This window comes from Colletotrichum scovillei (genome assembly GCF_011075155.1).
Source record: "Colletotrichum scovillei strain TJNH1 chromosome Unknown Contig00004, whole genome shotgun sequence".
Lineage (NCBI taxonomy): Eukaryota > Fungi > Ascomycota > Sordariomycetes > Glomerellales > Glomerellaceae > Colletotrichum > Colletotrichum scovillei.
Genome location: NW_023336262.1, coordinates 2,585,710 through 2,602,234, shown reverse-complemented (window position 1 = coordinate 2,602,234; position 16,525 = coordinate 2,585,710). Strand labels below are relative to the sequence as shown.

The 16,525-nt window shown below is 53.7% G+C and overlaps 3 protein-coding genes across 3 annotated transcripts; all 3 read right to left on the bottom strand.

Annotated features, from left to right (window-relative positions):
• Positions 1-301: 301 nt before the first annotated feature.
• On the bottom strand, positions 302-4,963 carry HER10_EVM0004026 (uncharacterized protein). The gene has a single exon (XM_035473686.1). It carries the CDS (start codon positions 4,642-4,644, stop codon positions 934-936), a length of 3,711 nt encoding a protein of 1,236 aa, XP_035334846.1. The 5' UTR covers positions 4,645-4,963; the 3' UTR covers positions 302-933.
• Positions 4,964-9,440: 4,477 nt separating this feature from the next.
• Positions 9,441-12,216, bottom strand: HER10_EVM0006791 (COG4 transporter). Its single transcript, XM_035476367.1, has 2 exons — positions 10,894-12,216; positions 9,441-10,840 (listed from the first exon to the last, which is right to left on the bottom strand). The coding sequence occupies exons 1-2, from the start codon at positions 12,127-12,129 to the stop codon at positions 9,623-9,625; spliced, it is 2,454 nt and encodes an 817-aa protein (XP_035335040.1). The 5' UTR covers positions 12,130-12,216; the 3' UTR covers positions 9,441-9,622.
• Positions 12,217-12,490: 274 nt separating this feature from the next.
• On the bottom strand, positions 12,491-16,098 carry HER10_EVM0004415 (calcium-transporting P-type ATPase). Its single transcript, XM_035474063.1, has 4 exons — positions 15,685-16,098; positions 14,452-15,625; positions 13,096-14,394; positions 12,491-13,043 (listed from the first exon to the last, which is right to left on the bottom strand). Exons 1-4 carry the CDS (start codon positions 15,847-15,849, stop codon positions 12,505-12,507), a joined length of 3,177 nt encoding a protein of 1,058 aa, XP_035334870.1. The 5' UTR covers positions 15,850-16,098; the 3' UTR covers positions 12,491-12,504.
• Between the last annotated feature and the right edge of the window lie 427 nt (positions 16,099-16,525).

Genomic DNA, 16,525 nt, shown 5'->3' with positions numbered 1-16,525 from the left:
GTGCGTTAAGAGATGTTCAAGTACTGATCGAGGACCATGGCGGATGGGATTGCCCATACAGCGTGGCCATGCAGAGCCGAGCCAGTTTGAATCGTCCAGTAAGGCGCTCGATGTATCTCATGCAAGACAAATTGATAAACATGCCAAGTTTAGAGCAGCCTCGGAAGAGACAAACAGTTCCCCGAGATAACCGTCTGCGCCTCTTTGCCTGCAAAGGGGTAAAGAAAGAGTAAGAAAATAAATTCCACAAAATTGTGTATGATACGATCACACTATTGCAGCACTGCTCTGAAACACTATCATTTAGAAATAAACCTGGAGACCCCGTGGTTATGGACTCCGAGATAACCGTTCAAGGTGCTCGAGGCAAGGCACTCGAGGTTTAGATCCCATGCAAGTTTGTTCGTTTATCTACCCTTGCCACCAGCCTCGAGTTTTGCCCCATTGCATTTCCAACTGTTGGTGAGTGACGGTATGGCGGGCGAGCGCTCAAGGGTGGTAAACTCAACTTTCAGGAGACAAACGGCTCAAGTTACACAGAAGTCTTGATAACAAGGTTGACCTGAATCAGAGCATTGTCACAGAGTACGCATATATACCAGATCTGTTACAAGCGAGCACATAGAATCAGTAGTTCATACCGGTTTCTAGATTTCGTGCTTTTAAATGCCTAATTCTAGTAATAGCGACGTAGACTTCGCTTTTGATCAGGCAAAACAGCCCGCCATGCATCGCTTGCGCGCCTGCGTTGAAACCCGCTGTATCAAAACAAAAGACCCCAAACGCCAATTCATGCCAACGACCGGATTTCTGCCCGGGTGGCCGCTGGACCTAGCCTCCGTGCCGCCGTCCAATTCCCCCAGGTCATCATATCATCATATTTTTTAGAATCCTCCTGTGACGTATATCCTTTTGTCAATCCCGGCAACCCGTTCAAAACGCAAAAGCGTTGCCCAGCCCCAAAACTCCTGCACCCCCGATTCCCCTGCTCTCGCTGTTGCGTCGACTATTGCCAGGCACAAGGACCATGCCCCTATCGTTCTCGAGCGTCAACAATACTTGCGATGGCCGTCGTTCCAACTTCCCCTGACTCTGGAGGGCTCTGATACCGACCAAAGCACCACGAAGACCAATGTCGAGACGACGCGGTTCCTGGAGGCCGAAGAACCCCGCAGTCGGTGATGAAAACTGACGCTTGTGACCGAATGATCCGCCGAAGGATGCGTAACTCGAGCTAGGACGGGCAAACAATGGCCGAGGAATTGACATCTTGCGCATGTGACCGAAGTAGCTATCGCTCGAGTCGTCAAAGTGGTATGATCTTCTCTGCGGCGACCAATGCGAGAGAGACAGGGTTTCGTCGTGAACGGTCGCATCGCCGGAGAATTCGGGGAATGGTACGGTAGGCTCTGAAGGTTCTGAGTAGTCCGAATCCTCAGTTTCAGTCATCAACGGCGGGGTAGATGGTTCACGAGTTTCCTCTTTGTCGCTGAACGAGGGCGCCGAGTCCGATGTCGGCGTGCGAGGAGCTTCATCCGAGACGAACTGGGCCTCGGTCAGGACTGGAGGTTGTGAATCTCTGTGAATCTGCTCGGAGGAATCAAGAGTCGGCTCGACAGGTTCCAGGGGAACCGCGGACAGCTCAATGGCTTCGGGGGCAGGAGGAACGTCGGGAACAGCGGGCTCGTGTGTTTCAGAAATAGAAGGGTCCTCGGCAACTTCGGGAGGAGAATCCTCAGTTGCTTTGGGTAGCAAGGGCTCGATTGCCTCGGGAATGTGCGGGGCGGTGGTAGGTTCGATCGTGTCAGTGGAAGACGTACAAGAATCGACTTGGATAGTCGAAGCCAGAGCGGATGGCACATCCTCAAATAGAGAACCTGACTCCATCACCTCAACAGCAGGTGGCAAAGCTCCCTTCTCGAGATCGAGGGAAGGCGAAGCTGAATCGACCCGATTAGGTGACGCCGTCGCAGAATCAAGAATAAGGGGTGAGAGTGGCCCATTGTCGAAGTTGACGGGAGAGTTCAGCCCAGTCTCCGTCGCCGTTGCAAAGCTTGAAGGGCTGGACATGATGGCGAAGGCAGACGTGGAGTCTGCGTCATGGAACTCGGCATCAGAGTCGTCCTCGTCCTCTTCGACGATGGTTTCAATAGAGTACTCTAAGAAACCTTCGAAGGATCGGGGAGGGGTAGAAGGCCTAGCTCGTGGTACGTCTGGAGAAATGACGATCACTGGCTGTTGGCTTATCGACTCTTCGACCTTTTGTACTTCAGCTTCAAGCAATGCTTCCGACTCCGGTGTAACCGACTGTTCGTCGGCATCGACTGGTTCGCAGCAGTATTCGAGCCAACCTTCTAGAGCGGGCTCTTCAGATGGCTCGTCGACCTTCGCGGCAGGCGATACCGGCAAACAGACGGCAGCAGACTGGAGCTTGGGCTCCGACTCAGCAACTTCTTCTACTTGAACAATCACATCCTCTAATTCTGGTGAAGGCGACGGTTCCGAGTCGGTCAGTGACCGCTGTTCGGAACCAGAGTCGGTTGATACCAGAGATTGTCTGGAAACAGACCGACTGCCTTTGCCCAGCAGGCTGAACTGTCGTGGCCCGTTGAAGCGCTGCATCGTCGGTGTCGGCGGCCCTACTAGTGAATCGTCGACAAGGTCGCTATCGGAGTTTTCTGAACCAGCAATGTTCGGATCTGCGTCAAATTGTTGAGGGGTTCCCGAAAGCGTTCGCATAAAGGTCGGCGTGATCAAGAGGCTATCGTGGGGCGTGCCAATGTTATCATCGGTAAGGCTTGGAGTAGACGACGAAGATGGATATGTAGTTTCGCCGTCTTCAGTCATCGAGAAGGACAGACTGCTTCGGCTGCAGTCGAGCTGATCTCTAAAAGCGATTGCTTTGGCTGGAGTTTCAGGCTGTTGCGAGGGCCCCACGGTGTCATTGACGCTTCCGGCCATCGTTTCAACCCCACTGCTATTCTGAAGCGTTTCATCTTCGAGGATCGAAGGTTCGGACGACTGAGTGAAGCTGCCATCGAAAGAGTCCGGCACGGCCCCATTAGGCGTCGGGATCGGGAGCGGGCTACTAGATGGTAAAGCTTCCATCTCTGCAGGGTCATTCGCTGCAGGAACTGGCCGCTCGACAACGCGAATGTTCTGTGGTTGAGAGTCGTAGAGAGCGCACGTGTCTTTCACCACCAAAGCAATGTCGGACTGGATTCGGCTCTTGAGTTTCGACAGGAAGTTCTCCTTCACAGTCTCAGGATCTTCGTCTTGGCGCTGTCCCGTCGCGTAGTACGGCGAACGGGCCACGAGGGTCTTGTCCAAAACCAGGTGGCCACGCTTGTGAACCATTAGAGTGATACTTATATCGTTGCCTCCGAGGATATCCGCAACGCCGGTCTGCACTCTGTCCAAGATGGCTTTGACCGTTCTCCGAGAATAGCAGGCAGTTGAGTCGAGGCAGACAGCAAATGGCTTTTCGGTTTTCCAGCCGCGCCCGGACAGCTCATAGACTGTGACTCTGAGGTCGTCCATCTCATTCAATTCTTTGTCAGTATCATCCCGCACCGCTTCGAAGGCATGTTGAAGCTGGTTCAAGAACTGGTCGCAGTCGAGGCCTTCGGGGTGTTCGAAGAGGAGCAAGTTGCTATCAAGCTCGCGGCGCAGGTGCCTGTGATCCAGTCCAAGTTGATTCCGTATTTGGAATCCGACGTGAACGGCATTTTGTTCAGAGTGATGGGACTCATCCAGGAAGTCAAATCTGTCACGAGACTGGCGGTGATGCCTATCAAACGCCATCTTCCTAGCATCCAAGGCACGTTGCATCGCTGTTGACAAAACCCATGCCATATCTTCTCCATGGGACAAGGTTAGCGGGGAGCTCTGCTTGCTCTTCAGCGTGATGGTACGTTGCCATTCTCTTTGTCTGCGTGACTTGCATCGACTCCGGAAGGATAGAGTGATCTCGTAGCCGGGGACGAATTCCCAATCTTGGGTAGCATCAATAAACCGCGATTGGGGGACGTGAAGGAGGGAGACCGGGTTGCTCAGAGGCTTGAGAATTTCCAGCTCGCTTGAGGATCGCTCACGTGTCCTCCCTTGCGTCCATCTGAAAGTCTTGTCGTGAAGCTTCATAAAGGAGCCGATGATGCGGTCTGTCGAACGAGCAATCTCCATGGCAGACGGCTTATCCATGGGGTACTTCTGGTACGAACTGAACGTTTTCGTTGCCCATGGTTCCGGGCCTCCACGGTAGATCTGATAGGTTAACTCAAATCGGAGCGGCTTCCCTTCCCCAATCTGTGGGATAGTCCGCTCAAGGGCGGTTGAATCTCTGCGGGTGAGGAGCTCATGAGAGCAGTGGGTTAAGCGACGTATAAGTGCTTGACATAGTTGATCGGTTGGTTCGAATCCGTACGATGATTGGTATTGTCTCTCATAGGTAAGATCCAAAGACGGCTGAAACTTGATGCAGACTCGGACAGCCAAGCCCCCAGCAGGCGAGGGGGTGTTGAATTTGGGGTCGTTGAGACCAGTTGCGGTTCGAGGCCGCCCCGGGCTTGAAAGAAGGAACCTCCTCTGAAAGCCCGAGGCGCCGGAATGCGACGTTGAAGGACGGACGAGTTCAGACTCGGCCATGTCCGTCTAGAGTTGTGAAGGCGAGAGTAGCGCCAATGGCCATTCGGTTGGTAGTGTTGAAAAAAGGGAGTTTGAATCTCAGTTCCCACCAGACTCAAACCGAACCCGTCAGATGGTGTCCGGGGGAGGGACAACGGGGGTTTTAAAAAAGCGGTTTCGACGGGGAAGAGACAAAGTAAGGTAGCACTGGCTGGCCCTAATGCAGGCAGTCTCCATCAACAAGTCCATAAAAAGGACGGTAGCACCCAGAGAGGAAAGGTTGCTTGGGACCAAAGAAAGAGGAACCAAGAAAAGTGACGAAAACGGGTAGGAGAAGGAAGCGTAGGCGCTGCAGAAGCAAGAAAGCCAGAAGCACCAAACAAAAGGGCAGCACCAACCGCGCGGGCGGGTCACGCGAGGGATATGTATGAGATGTTATGGCTACGATTGTGGTGCGGTTCTGACGCGCCGATGCGAGAGGTTGGGCGACCCATGGCATGATACGCCCAGCGTAGCTTATTACAGGGGAAGCCTAGCCAACCGGAGGAGCCTCTGCGCAGGAAGCTTTTCTTTGCAGGACAACCTCGAATTACTCTTTAGGTAGTCCGCTGCTCCGGATGCCTTTCCCAACTTGGTCTACCAGTTCAAGGTGGTGGTGTGGCCGTGTTTGTTTCTGGAGTATCCGTACGATAAGGCTGATTGATCATGGCTGATGAGCTGACAGCGAGACTGAGACAGTGGGAGCGGGAGGCAGAGAAACCACAGAAGGAATCTATCCATATTGGCTGGTGACCGAAGTGGGCGCCGGCGAGGTGATTGTCAATGCTACCCGTACCCGCATTGCCGGAGAAGAAAGCAACAAGTGAAATTCACTCAAGGCTCGGTCGGATTGCCATGGTGATTTCCCACGGGCGGCTGCATTGTTGTAGCGTCGTAGCGAATGGCGGCAAGACAACACAACAAGACAACAACATCTCAAATCCACCAGCCATATCCGCTCTTTTCGTTTCCTTGGATGCCAGATTCAGCGAACCCGCGCGAAACACAACGTCGCAAACTCAGCGACGCCCAAAATGAGTCAGCAGCGGCGCAAGCAAGCAGCTTCCAAATAATGGAAGAGGCTGTTTAGTCGCCCGAAATATGCCGCTTGGTTGTGGACTCCTCACTGCTGCTCCTCTTCGCTGCATGCTGTGCCTTGAATTGCGCTGTCCTGTCCTGTTTCTGAGGCTGGCATGTGCATATTACTCCGTAGTCTCCTGCCTCATCCAACGCATTGAAATGGAGTTCGCGCTTGACATAAACACAAGGGTCAAGCGAAAGCAGGTGGGGATTGAGCGGATTCCGTACCCCTTATGGCTGCGATTTCTGCAAGTGGTCGTCGGCGTCAGCGACTCAGCAGGCCCATCGACGACTCAGCGCTCGCGTGTCCGTAATAATCCAAGGATTCAGATATCAGGCAATTGGGCAGACCCGACTCGGGGGATGCGGGCCTGGCAAACTGTCGTACAGCACACACGCAGTCTGCAGAAGGCTGGATGCTCCGGGCTGGGCGCCATGGGCTGAACCTGGGCGTCGGAAACTCTCGCTAAGGCGTCTGAAGGAACCCGAATCCGTCACCAGATCCTGGCATGATCTCCGTCCAAACCAAGCTGCCAGATGCCGGGCCAAGGGTGAAGCGTGGGAGAGGAGAATTACGGCACAGATCGGAGAGGGGCGGGCTCCCTGGAGTCACTTCTGGCGCCAGCTGCTGCTCCTCCTCCTCCGGCCCCCGGTTTACCGTTCGAGATTGGAGGAGCTTGGGATCGTGAATGTCTCCAAAACGACTAACTCGACCCGGGCTGGTTTGCATGACGACAGTCGGACCCGGGCGCCCGTTCTTGACCGCTGCTAGACTCAGCCGTCCGCTCGAGACATGTGCCGAAGGTGATTCAGAAACCCAAAGGGATTGAACCTTTTTCTACCAGACGGCAACGCTTGGAGTTGACCCCCGTAATACTATGCCTCCCAGCCAATGGTTACTGTTGCATGACTGTCAAAAGGAAGGTCTACATCGCATCGATCTCTGCGCCCAGTCAACGTCCCGCATTACATAAGTAGGAGCTCCGCATATTCAAGAACCCGAAAAGGACCCCAGAATGTCAAGGGTCGACCAGAATCCATGTCCAAAACCCACCTACTAACACCATGTCGATGTCGTGGTCTTGCATCTTGCCCACTCTGATGGGACAATCCACTCATAGTGGAAACCGTGGATACTCTCCTGCGACCACTCAAAGAATCGAGAAAGAGAAAAAATACTCGTCGCTTGCAGGTCCGAGTCCTTCTGCGCGTGAAATTTGGCGTCATGGCGCCAGCCACGCGCCTTTTCCGCTCGCCGTCCGTCTCTAGAGTCTGCCGTTACCGGCTCCTTACCGCTCCGAGACCGAGGGTCTTTGTTCAGGCCGGCATTCCCGCTGCCGAAGAGGCATGTGGCAGCCGCCTGTCTCAGCACCTCTTTACGAATACATCTCGTTTAGATGTATGGTTGGTATACGTCGTCGGGCCATCTTGGCACATAATGGGCGTCATGGAATGCATCCAGACATGGTGCAATGCAAAGTCTCAGGGTCCCACCATTCTGCTTTTTCGGTCCCCTCGGCGTCTCTACTGCAAAAAATGCCCTCTGGAACCATGCTGCGATCTGCCAGATGCTAGTGTAGGTTCTCTGACTCGGGTGAATTGGACGGATGGTGGTCCGTCCGAAGTCGTGGGCAGCTTCGAGACTCCGCCGACGCACAGAAGAGTTCGTCTCGATCGAGCAGCAGATGATGCATCGAAGCCTGGGTCCGAGCTCGAAGTTGTTCAGGATGCTGAAGTGATTCGACCGCCATCCTGGGGTAGTCGACGACGCGCCGTCGTTGGTCGCCACCAATCGCAGAGTACTCTTGTCGCGGCCCGCAAACGGTTCCACGCTGCCGAACCTTCAGTGTCTTCAGGTGAGCGGAGGTCGTCATCGATGGCTAGTTTCGAACCGTCTCTACGCGGGTGACCCTTGAAACGCCGGAACTTGGACCCTGTCAGTGTGCCAAGCATTCTCCCAACGACTAAACTCACTTGATTAGTCCTGAGAATGGAGAGTTGAGATTGAGCCCGTGGCCATCTTCTATGTTGCGTGAGAGATGGTGATAGCAAAGCTGTGGACAAGAAAGGGAGAATTCATTTATACATGATATCGGCTCTCTGCATAGACTTCAAAGTTTGGTGGTTGGACCTCAAGCAATGCTTTCTGCTGCTACCGCGAGCGCGCTGCAAGGCGATGTCAGGCTGTTAGTTATGAGGGGTCGGGAATGTGACTAGCACTTAGCGACGAGATACCTAAACGAAGTCAGTGCCGCCCGTCCTGCTCGTTCACTCATAGATGTTATGTTGTGACAGAGTCGAAAGGATCCGGCTTACAGTCAGAGGTGATAGAGATGTGTCCACAGATCAACTCGACGAGGGCTCGACATACCTGGGACTGCTTTTGATTTCTTTCCCACAAGATTTGCTCGTCCGGAAGTCTTGCTCGTTTCGGTTCTTCCCACCAGTGTAGTTGTTAAGACGTTCGACGTTTCGTTCTTCGGAGGTGAAAACTTGGCTATAAGGAGTGAATGCAGGGGCAATTTGACGGCTCGCAATGTACCAGAGCGATTGCAGAGTACACCATAAATCTGTATCTGTCGAAGATGCGGGTTTGCCTCGCAGGCGTATTCCTCAAGGACACTTCTTAGTCACACGCCAGCGCGATACCATCTTTAGTATTCGAAGATGGAGCTCTTTTGAATTGCCTCTTAGGTCACATCGCCGAAATCTGATCTCCGGAACGGCACAATCAGTCTCGCCCTGGGTGAAGATTATCAACCAGGGATAATTGGCGGATATTTTTGACATACTTACCTTCACAGTACCTTACCTAAAAGCTTAGCTGTAGTCGATCTTATATACTAGAATCTTTGTCCTCTATGGCCATTTGTCTTGCTCTTACAACTGGTTCGCGAATATGTGAACGATGCATGCTCATACTGGATAGACAGTGCCCATATGAAACCTGTGGAAAAACAAGCTATGAGCTGCCCAGGTTCGATTAGCTCGGATGTGTTTCAAATAGCCGTGGTAATCTGTACTTACACCTCGGGGAAAGACTTCGCGATATGGCCGTGAATATGTTCATCCCGCAGCTACTCCAGATCAGCCCGACTGTCAGAGCTGGAGTAGCTTTCTTGATCCAACCTAACCCCTTCAAGGATGGAAACGCGAAGAAGAAGACATCGATGAACCCTACAGGTCAAGTGTTCAAGACTGATGAGTCCCGTCATCATGTTAGCCTTATCATGGATGTCAACGCAATCAATAGGCGCCAACCGAGAGATGACGACAGGATTTCGTTCAAGGACATCGCATGGCATGCAAACCAACTGCTTGGGACATTCGATCGTAGTTTCGATATCGCCACCATCTCTACGCTTTTTGATAGTGTGGTCAGGGGGCGCTGTGACATGGAAGATGTGGCAACTTGAGGATGGCAGGTGGAAGGTAGTGATGACGGAGACAAGATTTCTCTCACCCAGAGTAGAGTATTGATCGGGATGGAAGCCTCTCGTGTGGGAAGGTACAGGCCGGGTAGGGTCCTACTACGAAGGAGGCAGGATTACGTGATGAGGCAAAAATGTCGAGTTATTAGGAAAGAGCACCGAGCTGTCACATTCGATGGCAGGTGCGGCCATGATTCGATACGCCTTCGACCCGTGTTGTTCACCATTAAATCAAGCTGATCACTAGGTAAGGTAGATAGCGCAAGTGCTTGTAACAGTCTCGATAATATTCTTTGTATCTTGGATACCCACCCCCAAGCAAACATCTTGATCGTGAAATGCCGCTTTGCTAGAGTGAAAAAGAGGTCATTTCTCATCAGCTTTTCTGTATTCCAAACCCGCCCATCATCTCTTTGCAGCAAGTCTGTTCCCTCTCTCGAGATGGAACCTCATCCTCTACGCTCCCTGGACGTAAGATGCCTCGCCCGCCGCCTCTCTTCTTCAGTCAGAACCCAAATCATTCCATCCTCTTCTCCGTCATCGGGCTGAGCAGAAATCTCCTCCCACTCCTCCTCTTCCATGTTGGCCACCATCAAGATCTGCGAGACCCTCGCAAACAGCTCCCTGACGCCGTAGTTGCCCTTGGACACGGTGCTGACGATGCTAGAGAAGTCTCGCTCCATGCGGATGACGCCATAGGCGTTCGCCCGGGCGTCCCAGACTCTGCGTTCGAGCACACGGGAGAGGTACCGCGCCGTCAGGTCGTGGAGCGTTGTAAAAGTATGAGGCGTCATGAGGCGCGCCACAGGCTTCATCAGCTGGTCCCAGCCGTGCTCGAAACGACGGGATACCTGGTCCAGCATCTCCTCTTCGTCCTCGTCGTTCTGCTGAGCGAACTCGGCCAGCTCCTCTTCGGTCAGAGAGTAGTCTACATCGCGGAAGGTGTCGCTGAGCACAGGTCGGAGGCGTGGTTGGACGACCTGCTTGAAGAGAACCTGGAGCCCCTCGTTGAGAAGCTCGGTGGTCTTCGTAGTGAAGGAGCTTTGCAGTGTGTTGAGAGCAGAAGCCACGAAAGCAACGTCCTTGTCGAAAGGGAATGTGTCTCTAAGTGATGGCTCATGAGCATCGCCATTTGCCTTTGGCGGATCGTTTGTGCTTCCGACGTTGGTCGTAATGATTCGTCCAAGGTACTCATTGGCAGTATCGAGACTGTTGATGAGGACGATGAACTGGATGATCCTGTCTTCTGGCGGGAACCCTCCTTGCACAATTGGTTTGGGGTAGGACTCGTCTCGCATCTTTCGTTGAATCATGCCGACAAAGTCTGAGCCGAGGACGCGACCGATGGTGGGAATGACGGATGAGATGACGTCTCTTTGAGATGTCGATATTGACTTTTGGATAACGGCACTGACGACGTACATGACGTCGTCAACCGCGGAGATGATGAATGCTTGGTTTGTGTCAATGTGCTTGTTCATACTGAGGGACAGGCTGCTCGCTGGCGACTCGTCCAGTTGGAACGCCTTTTCGACCGATCTTCGGAAGAAGAAAGTCATCATGATGTTATAAGGGGATGTAAGCTTGTCCGAAACCTTCTTCCTGAGGTTGGACTTGACGACAACTTCCGGCACGGACAGAGGAGCGTCGTCGGGTGCAGATGGGTCCTGAAGGAGTCGTAAGTAACGTGTTTGTAGTAGAAGGGAGGCAATCAACTTACGCGAGTCTTTCCTGCTAGGAACTTGGAGTATAGAGACCACCGGCCGAGCATGATTGCGATCTCACTGAGAAGGCCGTCGACCTCCTTCATGTTGACGCCCTCATCCTCACTAGCTCGCGGGTTCGCGCCGGCGCCAATGGCAGGCGAGTTGACTCGCGGTGTTCCGCCTCTCTGTTGAGGGAGGAAGCTCTGCACCAAGAAAGAAAAGGGGTAGCTCTTGACGTCCTTCAGCCGCCTATCCACGTCTCGCTCATCGCTCCACGAGTCGAGGACAATACCTCCTTGTACATCGGCCTCCTGCTGCAAACGCTCAATGACACGAACCATCTTTCCAGAGCCATAATGCAGCTCCACAAGACCTCCGTGACCTTCCACAATGCGTGCAATATGGTCGAATAATCTGGTGAGAGCATTCGCAAAGAAGAAGCCTTCTTTCCTCGCCTGGACACCGGGACTCTCCTTCAACACCGATCTTGCCGTACCGGCGACGCCCTGGCAGACATACCGCCCGTAGACGTCCAGACCAACGTCTCCTCTTCCAATGAGCGGGAAGAGCTTGAAGAACCTCGTCACTTTGGCACCGTCTCCCTCCTTGGTCGCCTTCTCGAACTCCCTGAGGAACAGCCCGCATAGACTCTCCTTGGCGTTCTCGAGCGTCACCCACGGGGGGTCGGGAACCTCGACGGACGGGACAATCGACGACGCAAACTTTCCCTTGGTGATATCTTCCGGCACCTGCGCCGCCCGCGCAAGGTACGCCGCGGCCGCCTCCCAGTCCTGCGGGGCACCCATGCTGCCCACGACGCCCTGGACACAAGCCTTGAGCTCGACGACCTGCTTCACAACCTCGAGTGTATCCTCGACCCGGCTCTTCTCCAAGTCCAGCTCCTTCACCTTATTGCTCAGCCGCCCCGCCGTGTCCGCGGCCGTTGAGAGCATGTCATTGCCAACGGACCGGGCAGCAATGACCTGACTACCGAGCCCCGCGCGCAGCAGGTCCAGTCGTCCTAATTCACGGGCGAGATCGGCCTGGGAGCCGAGGAGTGCGTCGAGACGGCTCGTAATCGTCGATTCGCGGGCGTGAAGAGCTTCGAGGGCAGCGCGCACCTCGGCGACGCTCGATGCTGCGTAGATGCTGCTGCTGCTGGGTCGGGCCGCAGCGCTGTTGTGTGCGCCGTCGGCGGCATTGTCGCTGTCCGCGCGATGGGAGGAAACGCCATTCGTGAGTGTCGACATTGGCGCGAGCTAGCTGGCGGGTGCATAGCTACCTTGGCCTGCCAGCAGAGGTAGGGGGTGTTGTCTGTGCCGTGAGGGTTGAGGTCCAGGTCAAGGTGTTAGCTGGCCCGAAGTGCAAGGTAGGAGGTTCGGTGAACCTAGCTCACCGATAAGCGAGGTCAAGGTGTGGGCGCAAGGGAGGAACAAACTTTGGGCTGATCTGCACAGTTGTCCTATTCCAGAGCATCGGACGAAAGCAGGGAGTGATTTTGCAACTGAATTTTGGAAAGGCCGTTAAAATTATTTACCGTATTCAGAGTTTTACATATATGCTAAGGCCGTTGACTGGTACGATTCCCCCGTACCTTCACATGAGTGATGCTTCCGCGTCTTGGTCTACACTGCCTGACTGTAACCGCCCCCCATGCGCCGTCTGGCATACTTCCAGTACTTTCTAAACTCATCCGCCCAAAACACCGTGCTGCAAAGCATCAAAAGTCCCAACAGATCGAATAAGCCCAAAGCCTCTGTCTGGAAAACCTCCTGGAGCCAAGGGAAGTAAATGACAAGTAATTGGCCCGCAATGCTGAGAGAGACCGCCCAGTTGAATAAGGTGTTCGAGAAGAGCCCAACCTCGCCCCGCAGAACCGACTTTGACTCGGATCGGCAGGCCATTGCGTTGAACATGTCAAATAATACAAAGCAAGTAAAGGTCATGGTTGTATCGCGGCGATTAACCTCGCCATCGGCAAGCATCTCGCGTCTATACACGAGCATCGTGCCCGCCATAATGATGAATGCCGAGGTCATGACCCTGTAGAGCAGAGCCCTCGTGAGGACTGCATCGTTCCGCTTCCGAGGAGGCCGATTCATCACATCGGCATCAACGGATTCTACGCCAAGCGACTGAGCAGGTGGGCCATCCATGATGATGTCTGGGAAATTGTTAGTCTGAGCACAACCTTCTCTAGAAACGAAAAGACTTACTGATCCAAAGGATCTGCATAGCATTCAGGGGCGATTTGAATCCGAGTATTGTGCAGATAAGTACCAGAGTTAAACCGGCTGCGCTTGTGCTCAGCTGGAATGTCAAAAAGTTCTGGATATTGTTGAAGATTCCCTTGCCCTCTTCGATCGCTCGAAGGATTGTTGAGAAATCGTCATCCGTGAGAATCATATCGGCAGCCTCCTTGGCCACATCAGTCCCGTGTAAGCCCATTGAAATGCCGATATCCGCTCTTTTCAGTGCTGGTGCGTCGTTGACGCCGTCTCCAGTCATGGCGACAATATCACCTCTGGCCTGGAAAGCCCGAATGATCTTGAGCTTATGGTCCGGATTCGTGCGAGCAAAGATGGTAGTGTGCTGAATGGCGTGGGAGAGCTCCTCTTCTGACATATTATCAACGTCCTCTCCCCTCAGGACTGGCCGAACTGCAGATTGATTAGAGGCGTATTCGATTGGCTTCGCAATCGGCATGCCAAGCTGCCTGCCAATCGCCACGGCGGTCGTCTCGGCATCTCCTGTTATCATGACGACTCTGACACCTCCGCGCAGAAGTCTCCTAATTGACTTGCCAACACCTGGCCTTGGCGGATCGCTCATGCCGACCAGACCAGCAAACGTCAAGCCCCTGTAGGTTTCATCGACGGGTTGAGGGGTGTTGGTTCGACTAGTCGGCGCAAGTGCTGCTCTGCCCCTGGATCTAGAAACTCCGCCACTGGCGAATGCAAGTACGCGGAGGCCCTTTGACGCCATAGTCTCAGCAGCTTGTAGGGCCTCTTCACGACGCGTAGAGTCAAGGACAATCTCTCGGCCGTCCCGAGTGAGATAGGTGTCACAAGCTTCGAGAATTCTGTCGATGGATCCCTTCATGTAGGCGAACTCCTTATCGTTAGTTCCAATGGTAACACCCATCCATTTCCGCTCAGAACTGAAGGGGGTCTCCGTCAGACGCGGGCCGATAGACTCGCGAACGTCGTGTTCCTTGAATCTGTCAAGCAAGTCGAGCATGGCAACGTCCGTAGGTTGGCCACACCAGCGCGTGTAAGTCGAAGTGAAGTCAGCTCCTTGAGTTGACGATAACACAGCTCTTGCAGCTGCACCGTTTTCGGTATACTGCTGTGCTAAACGACCATTGTTCGCAATGTTACCAATCCGTAAAATACGTAGAGTGGCAGGATCAGGCTTGGTTTCCGTCGCTTCGTCATCGGACTCGACATCGATGGCATCGTTAGCACCAAAGTACCACATTTTGGCGGTTGTCATGTGGTTCATGGTAAGAGTACCTGCAGCATGTCAGCAACCAGCTGGTTCAATCTCCATCTAGTCCTTTCGCCACATACCTGTCTTGTCGGTACAAACGACATTTACTGAGCCCAAAGTCTCTACCTTGGGCATTCTGCGTACGATGGCGTTATGGCGAGCCATCCTATGAACGCCAAGAGCCAGAGTTACGGTTACGATAATTGGCAGACCTTCTGGAATAGCTGCAACAGCAAGAGAGATCGAAATAGTAAAGATTTCCAACAGCTTTTTTCCTTGAAGCCAGCCGACTAGCGAAATGAGTCCAATGACAACGAACGACGCTTTGCTGAGCTGAGAGCCTAGGTCGTCCATGGAGAGTTGGAGAGGCGAACGAGGACTCTCTGTTCCAGACACGCTAGTCGCAATTGTTCCGAAGTTGGTTTGTCCACCCGTTGCAAAAACAATGCCCTGGCCGTGACCGGACCTCACCAGCGTGCCCATCCAGGCGATGTTATTCTCGCCACTCCCACCTGCATCACGATTGTCGGACAAGGCGGATGGGCTCGGAAGCTGAAGCGTGTCTGCACCATATGCAGGGGACAAGAGGCTCCGCGCCTTCGTCTCTGCGGTGATCCGCACAGGCTCGTTTTCTCCTGTGAGATTTGACTCATCAATCGTGAGATCTGCTGCCTTGGTGACCCGAATATCCGCCGGAATACGATCGCCCGTGGTGAAGTAGACCAAATCTCCCGGCACAAGCTGTGAGGCCATGACCTTTGATGAGGTTGCTTCCAGCATTTCTTCCCCAGGCGTGGTAGATCCGACTGACTCTGTGCCGTCCATAGGCCCCTGTGGTGGCCAAGTCGGAGTTTTGGCGCTGCCGGGTGTCTTGCTGATAGCTGAGCGGACCAGATGGGCGTGGGCCGGAACCAAATGACTGAGAGCCTCTATCGACTTCTCTGAGCGGTATTCTTGCACAAAACCGACCGAGACCACGATGGTCACGGCGACTGTGATGCTGACTGCATCATCCATGTTGCCCAAGAACAAGGATGCTCCGGCCGACACAAGCAACAATAAGATAAGCGGCTCCTGGAATTGTTTGATGAAACGAAGCCATAGCGGTTCTGGAGGTTCGTGGGGGATCTCGTTCGGACCGTAGTCACTGAGTCGAGTCAAGGCTTCGGTTGGCGATAGACCGTGGGTAAGTGATGTTTGAAGGCGGCTGGCGGCTTCTGCGGAACTCATCGAGGAGAACTCGTCGGCGGTGCTCTATGCAGACAGAAATTAGCTAGATATCGAGGATACGGAAGTTGAGGGGGGCCCATTACTCTTGACTGCGCTGATGTGGTTCGAATGTGGCCTGGCCTAGATCGCGATGATTCCGTCTCCATAGGGTCCATGGTCAAACCGTTGATGCTCGGCATCTTGGCCGCCAGAGGCAATAAAGCTTCGCCATCGTCGGAGTCCTTCCTTTTATGCCACGGCCACTGCATATCTGCGTATGGCGAGGCAGAAATCCCTCGGTCACGACCTTGGAATAGTTACAGAACGCCCAGCGCCGATCATCTGTCAGTGTACGAGGCGAAAAGGAGGCATGCGCCCAAGCGAAAGGATATGTCGTCGGAAGTCAGAGTACGTTCGATTTCGGAGGACTAAAGGTCCTTTTTCGCCAAGGTATCAATTGCGGGGAGCTAGGTCCGAAGACATAGTTTCGTGGAAGCTGGTGACTGAGTGAAGGCAAGCGGATGTCGTGGTAAAAGATGAGAAAACGTGTGCCTTCGGCTGGGATAGCAGATGCATGGCCAAATCTGGTACCAGGGACAGGGCGTGCGGCGTGCCAACGCGACGCTTAGTACGGCGGGTCCGTGGCTGTTGTACAGGGGGCCCTGGAACGAGGACTCGGGAGCAGTGTCGCCGCTCCGCACATCCCCCGTGGATGGCTGCGCTCCAGTGCCGTGAGCAATCCAGACAAGGGCATGCACGATTTCAGTTACATGTCTCATGACTGCAACGTCAAGTTATCCAAGCCATAGATAGATATCTAAGGGAACGAACGGTTCTGATTTGACGACTAGGTGCCAATGCCAGTGTACCTATCTTACTACTCCTGCCTTGCTCAAGTCTGTATGGAGGAGAAAATGCACGGGACCTTTCACCATCAAGGTCAGT

Bases quoted from the DNA above. Each gene is read 5' to 3' on its own strand.
- HER10_EVM0004026 (XM_035473686.1), bottom strand. From the start codon at position 4,644: ATGGCCGAGTCTGAACTCGTCCGTCCTTCAACGTCGCATTCCGGCGCC.
- HER10_EVM0004415 (XM_035474063.1), bottom strand. From the start codon at position 15,849: ATGCAGTGGCCGTGGCATAAAAGGAAGGACTCCGACGATGGCGAAGCT. The intron at 15,626-15,684 runs GTAATGGGCCCC...CTGTCTGCATAG, and splicing joins CCACATCAGCGCAGTCAAGA to AGCACCGCCGACGAGTTCTC. The intron at 14,395-14,451 runs GTATGTGGCGAA...GACATGCTGCAG, and splicing joins CGTTTGTACCGACAAGACAG to GTACTCTTACCATGAACCAC.
- HER10_EVM0006791 (XM_035476367.1), bottom strand. From the start codon at position 12,129: ATGTCGACACTCACGAATGGCGTTTCCTCCCATCGCGCGGACAGCGAC. The intron at 10,841-10,893 runs GTAAGTTGATTG...CGACTCCTTCAG, and splicing joins TCCTAGCAGGAAAGACTCGC to GACCCATCTGCACCCGACGA.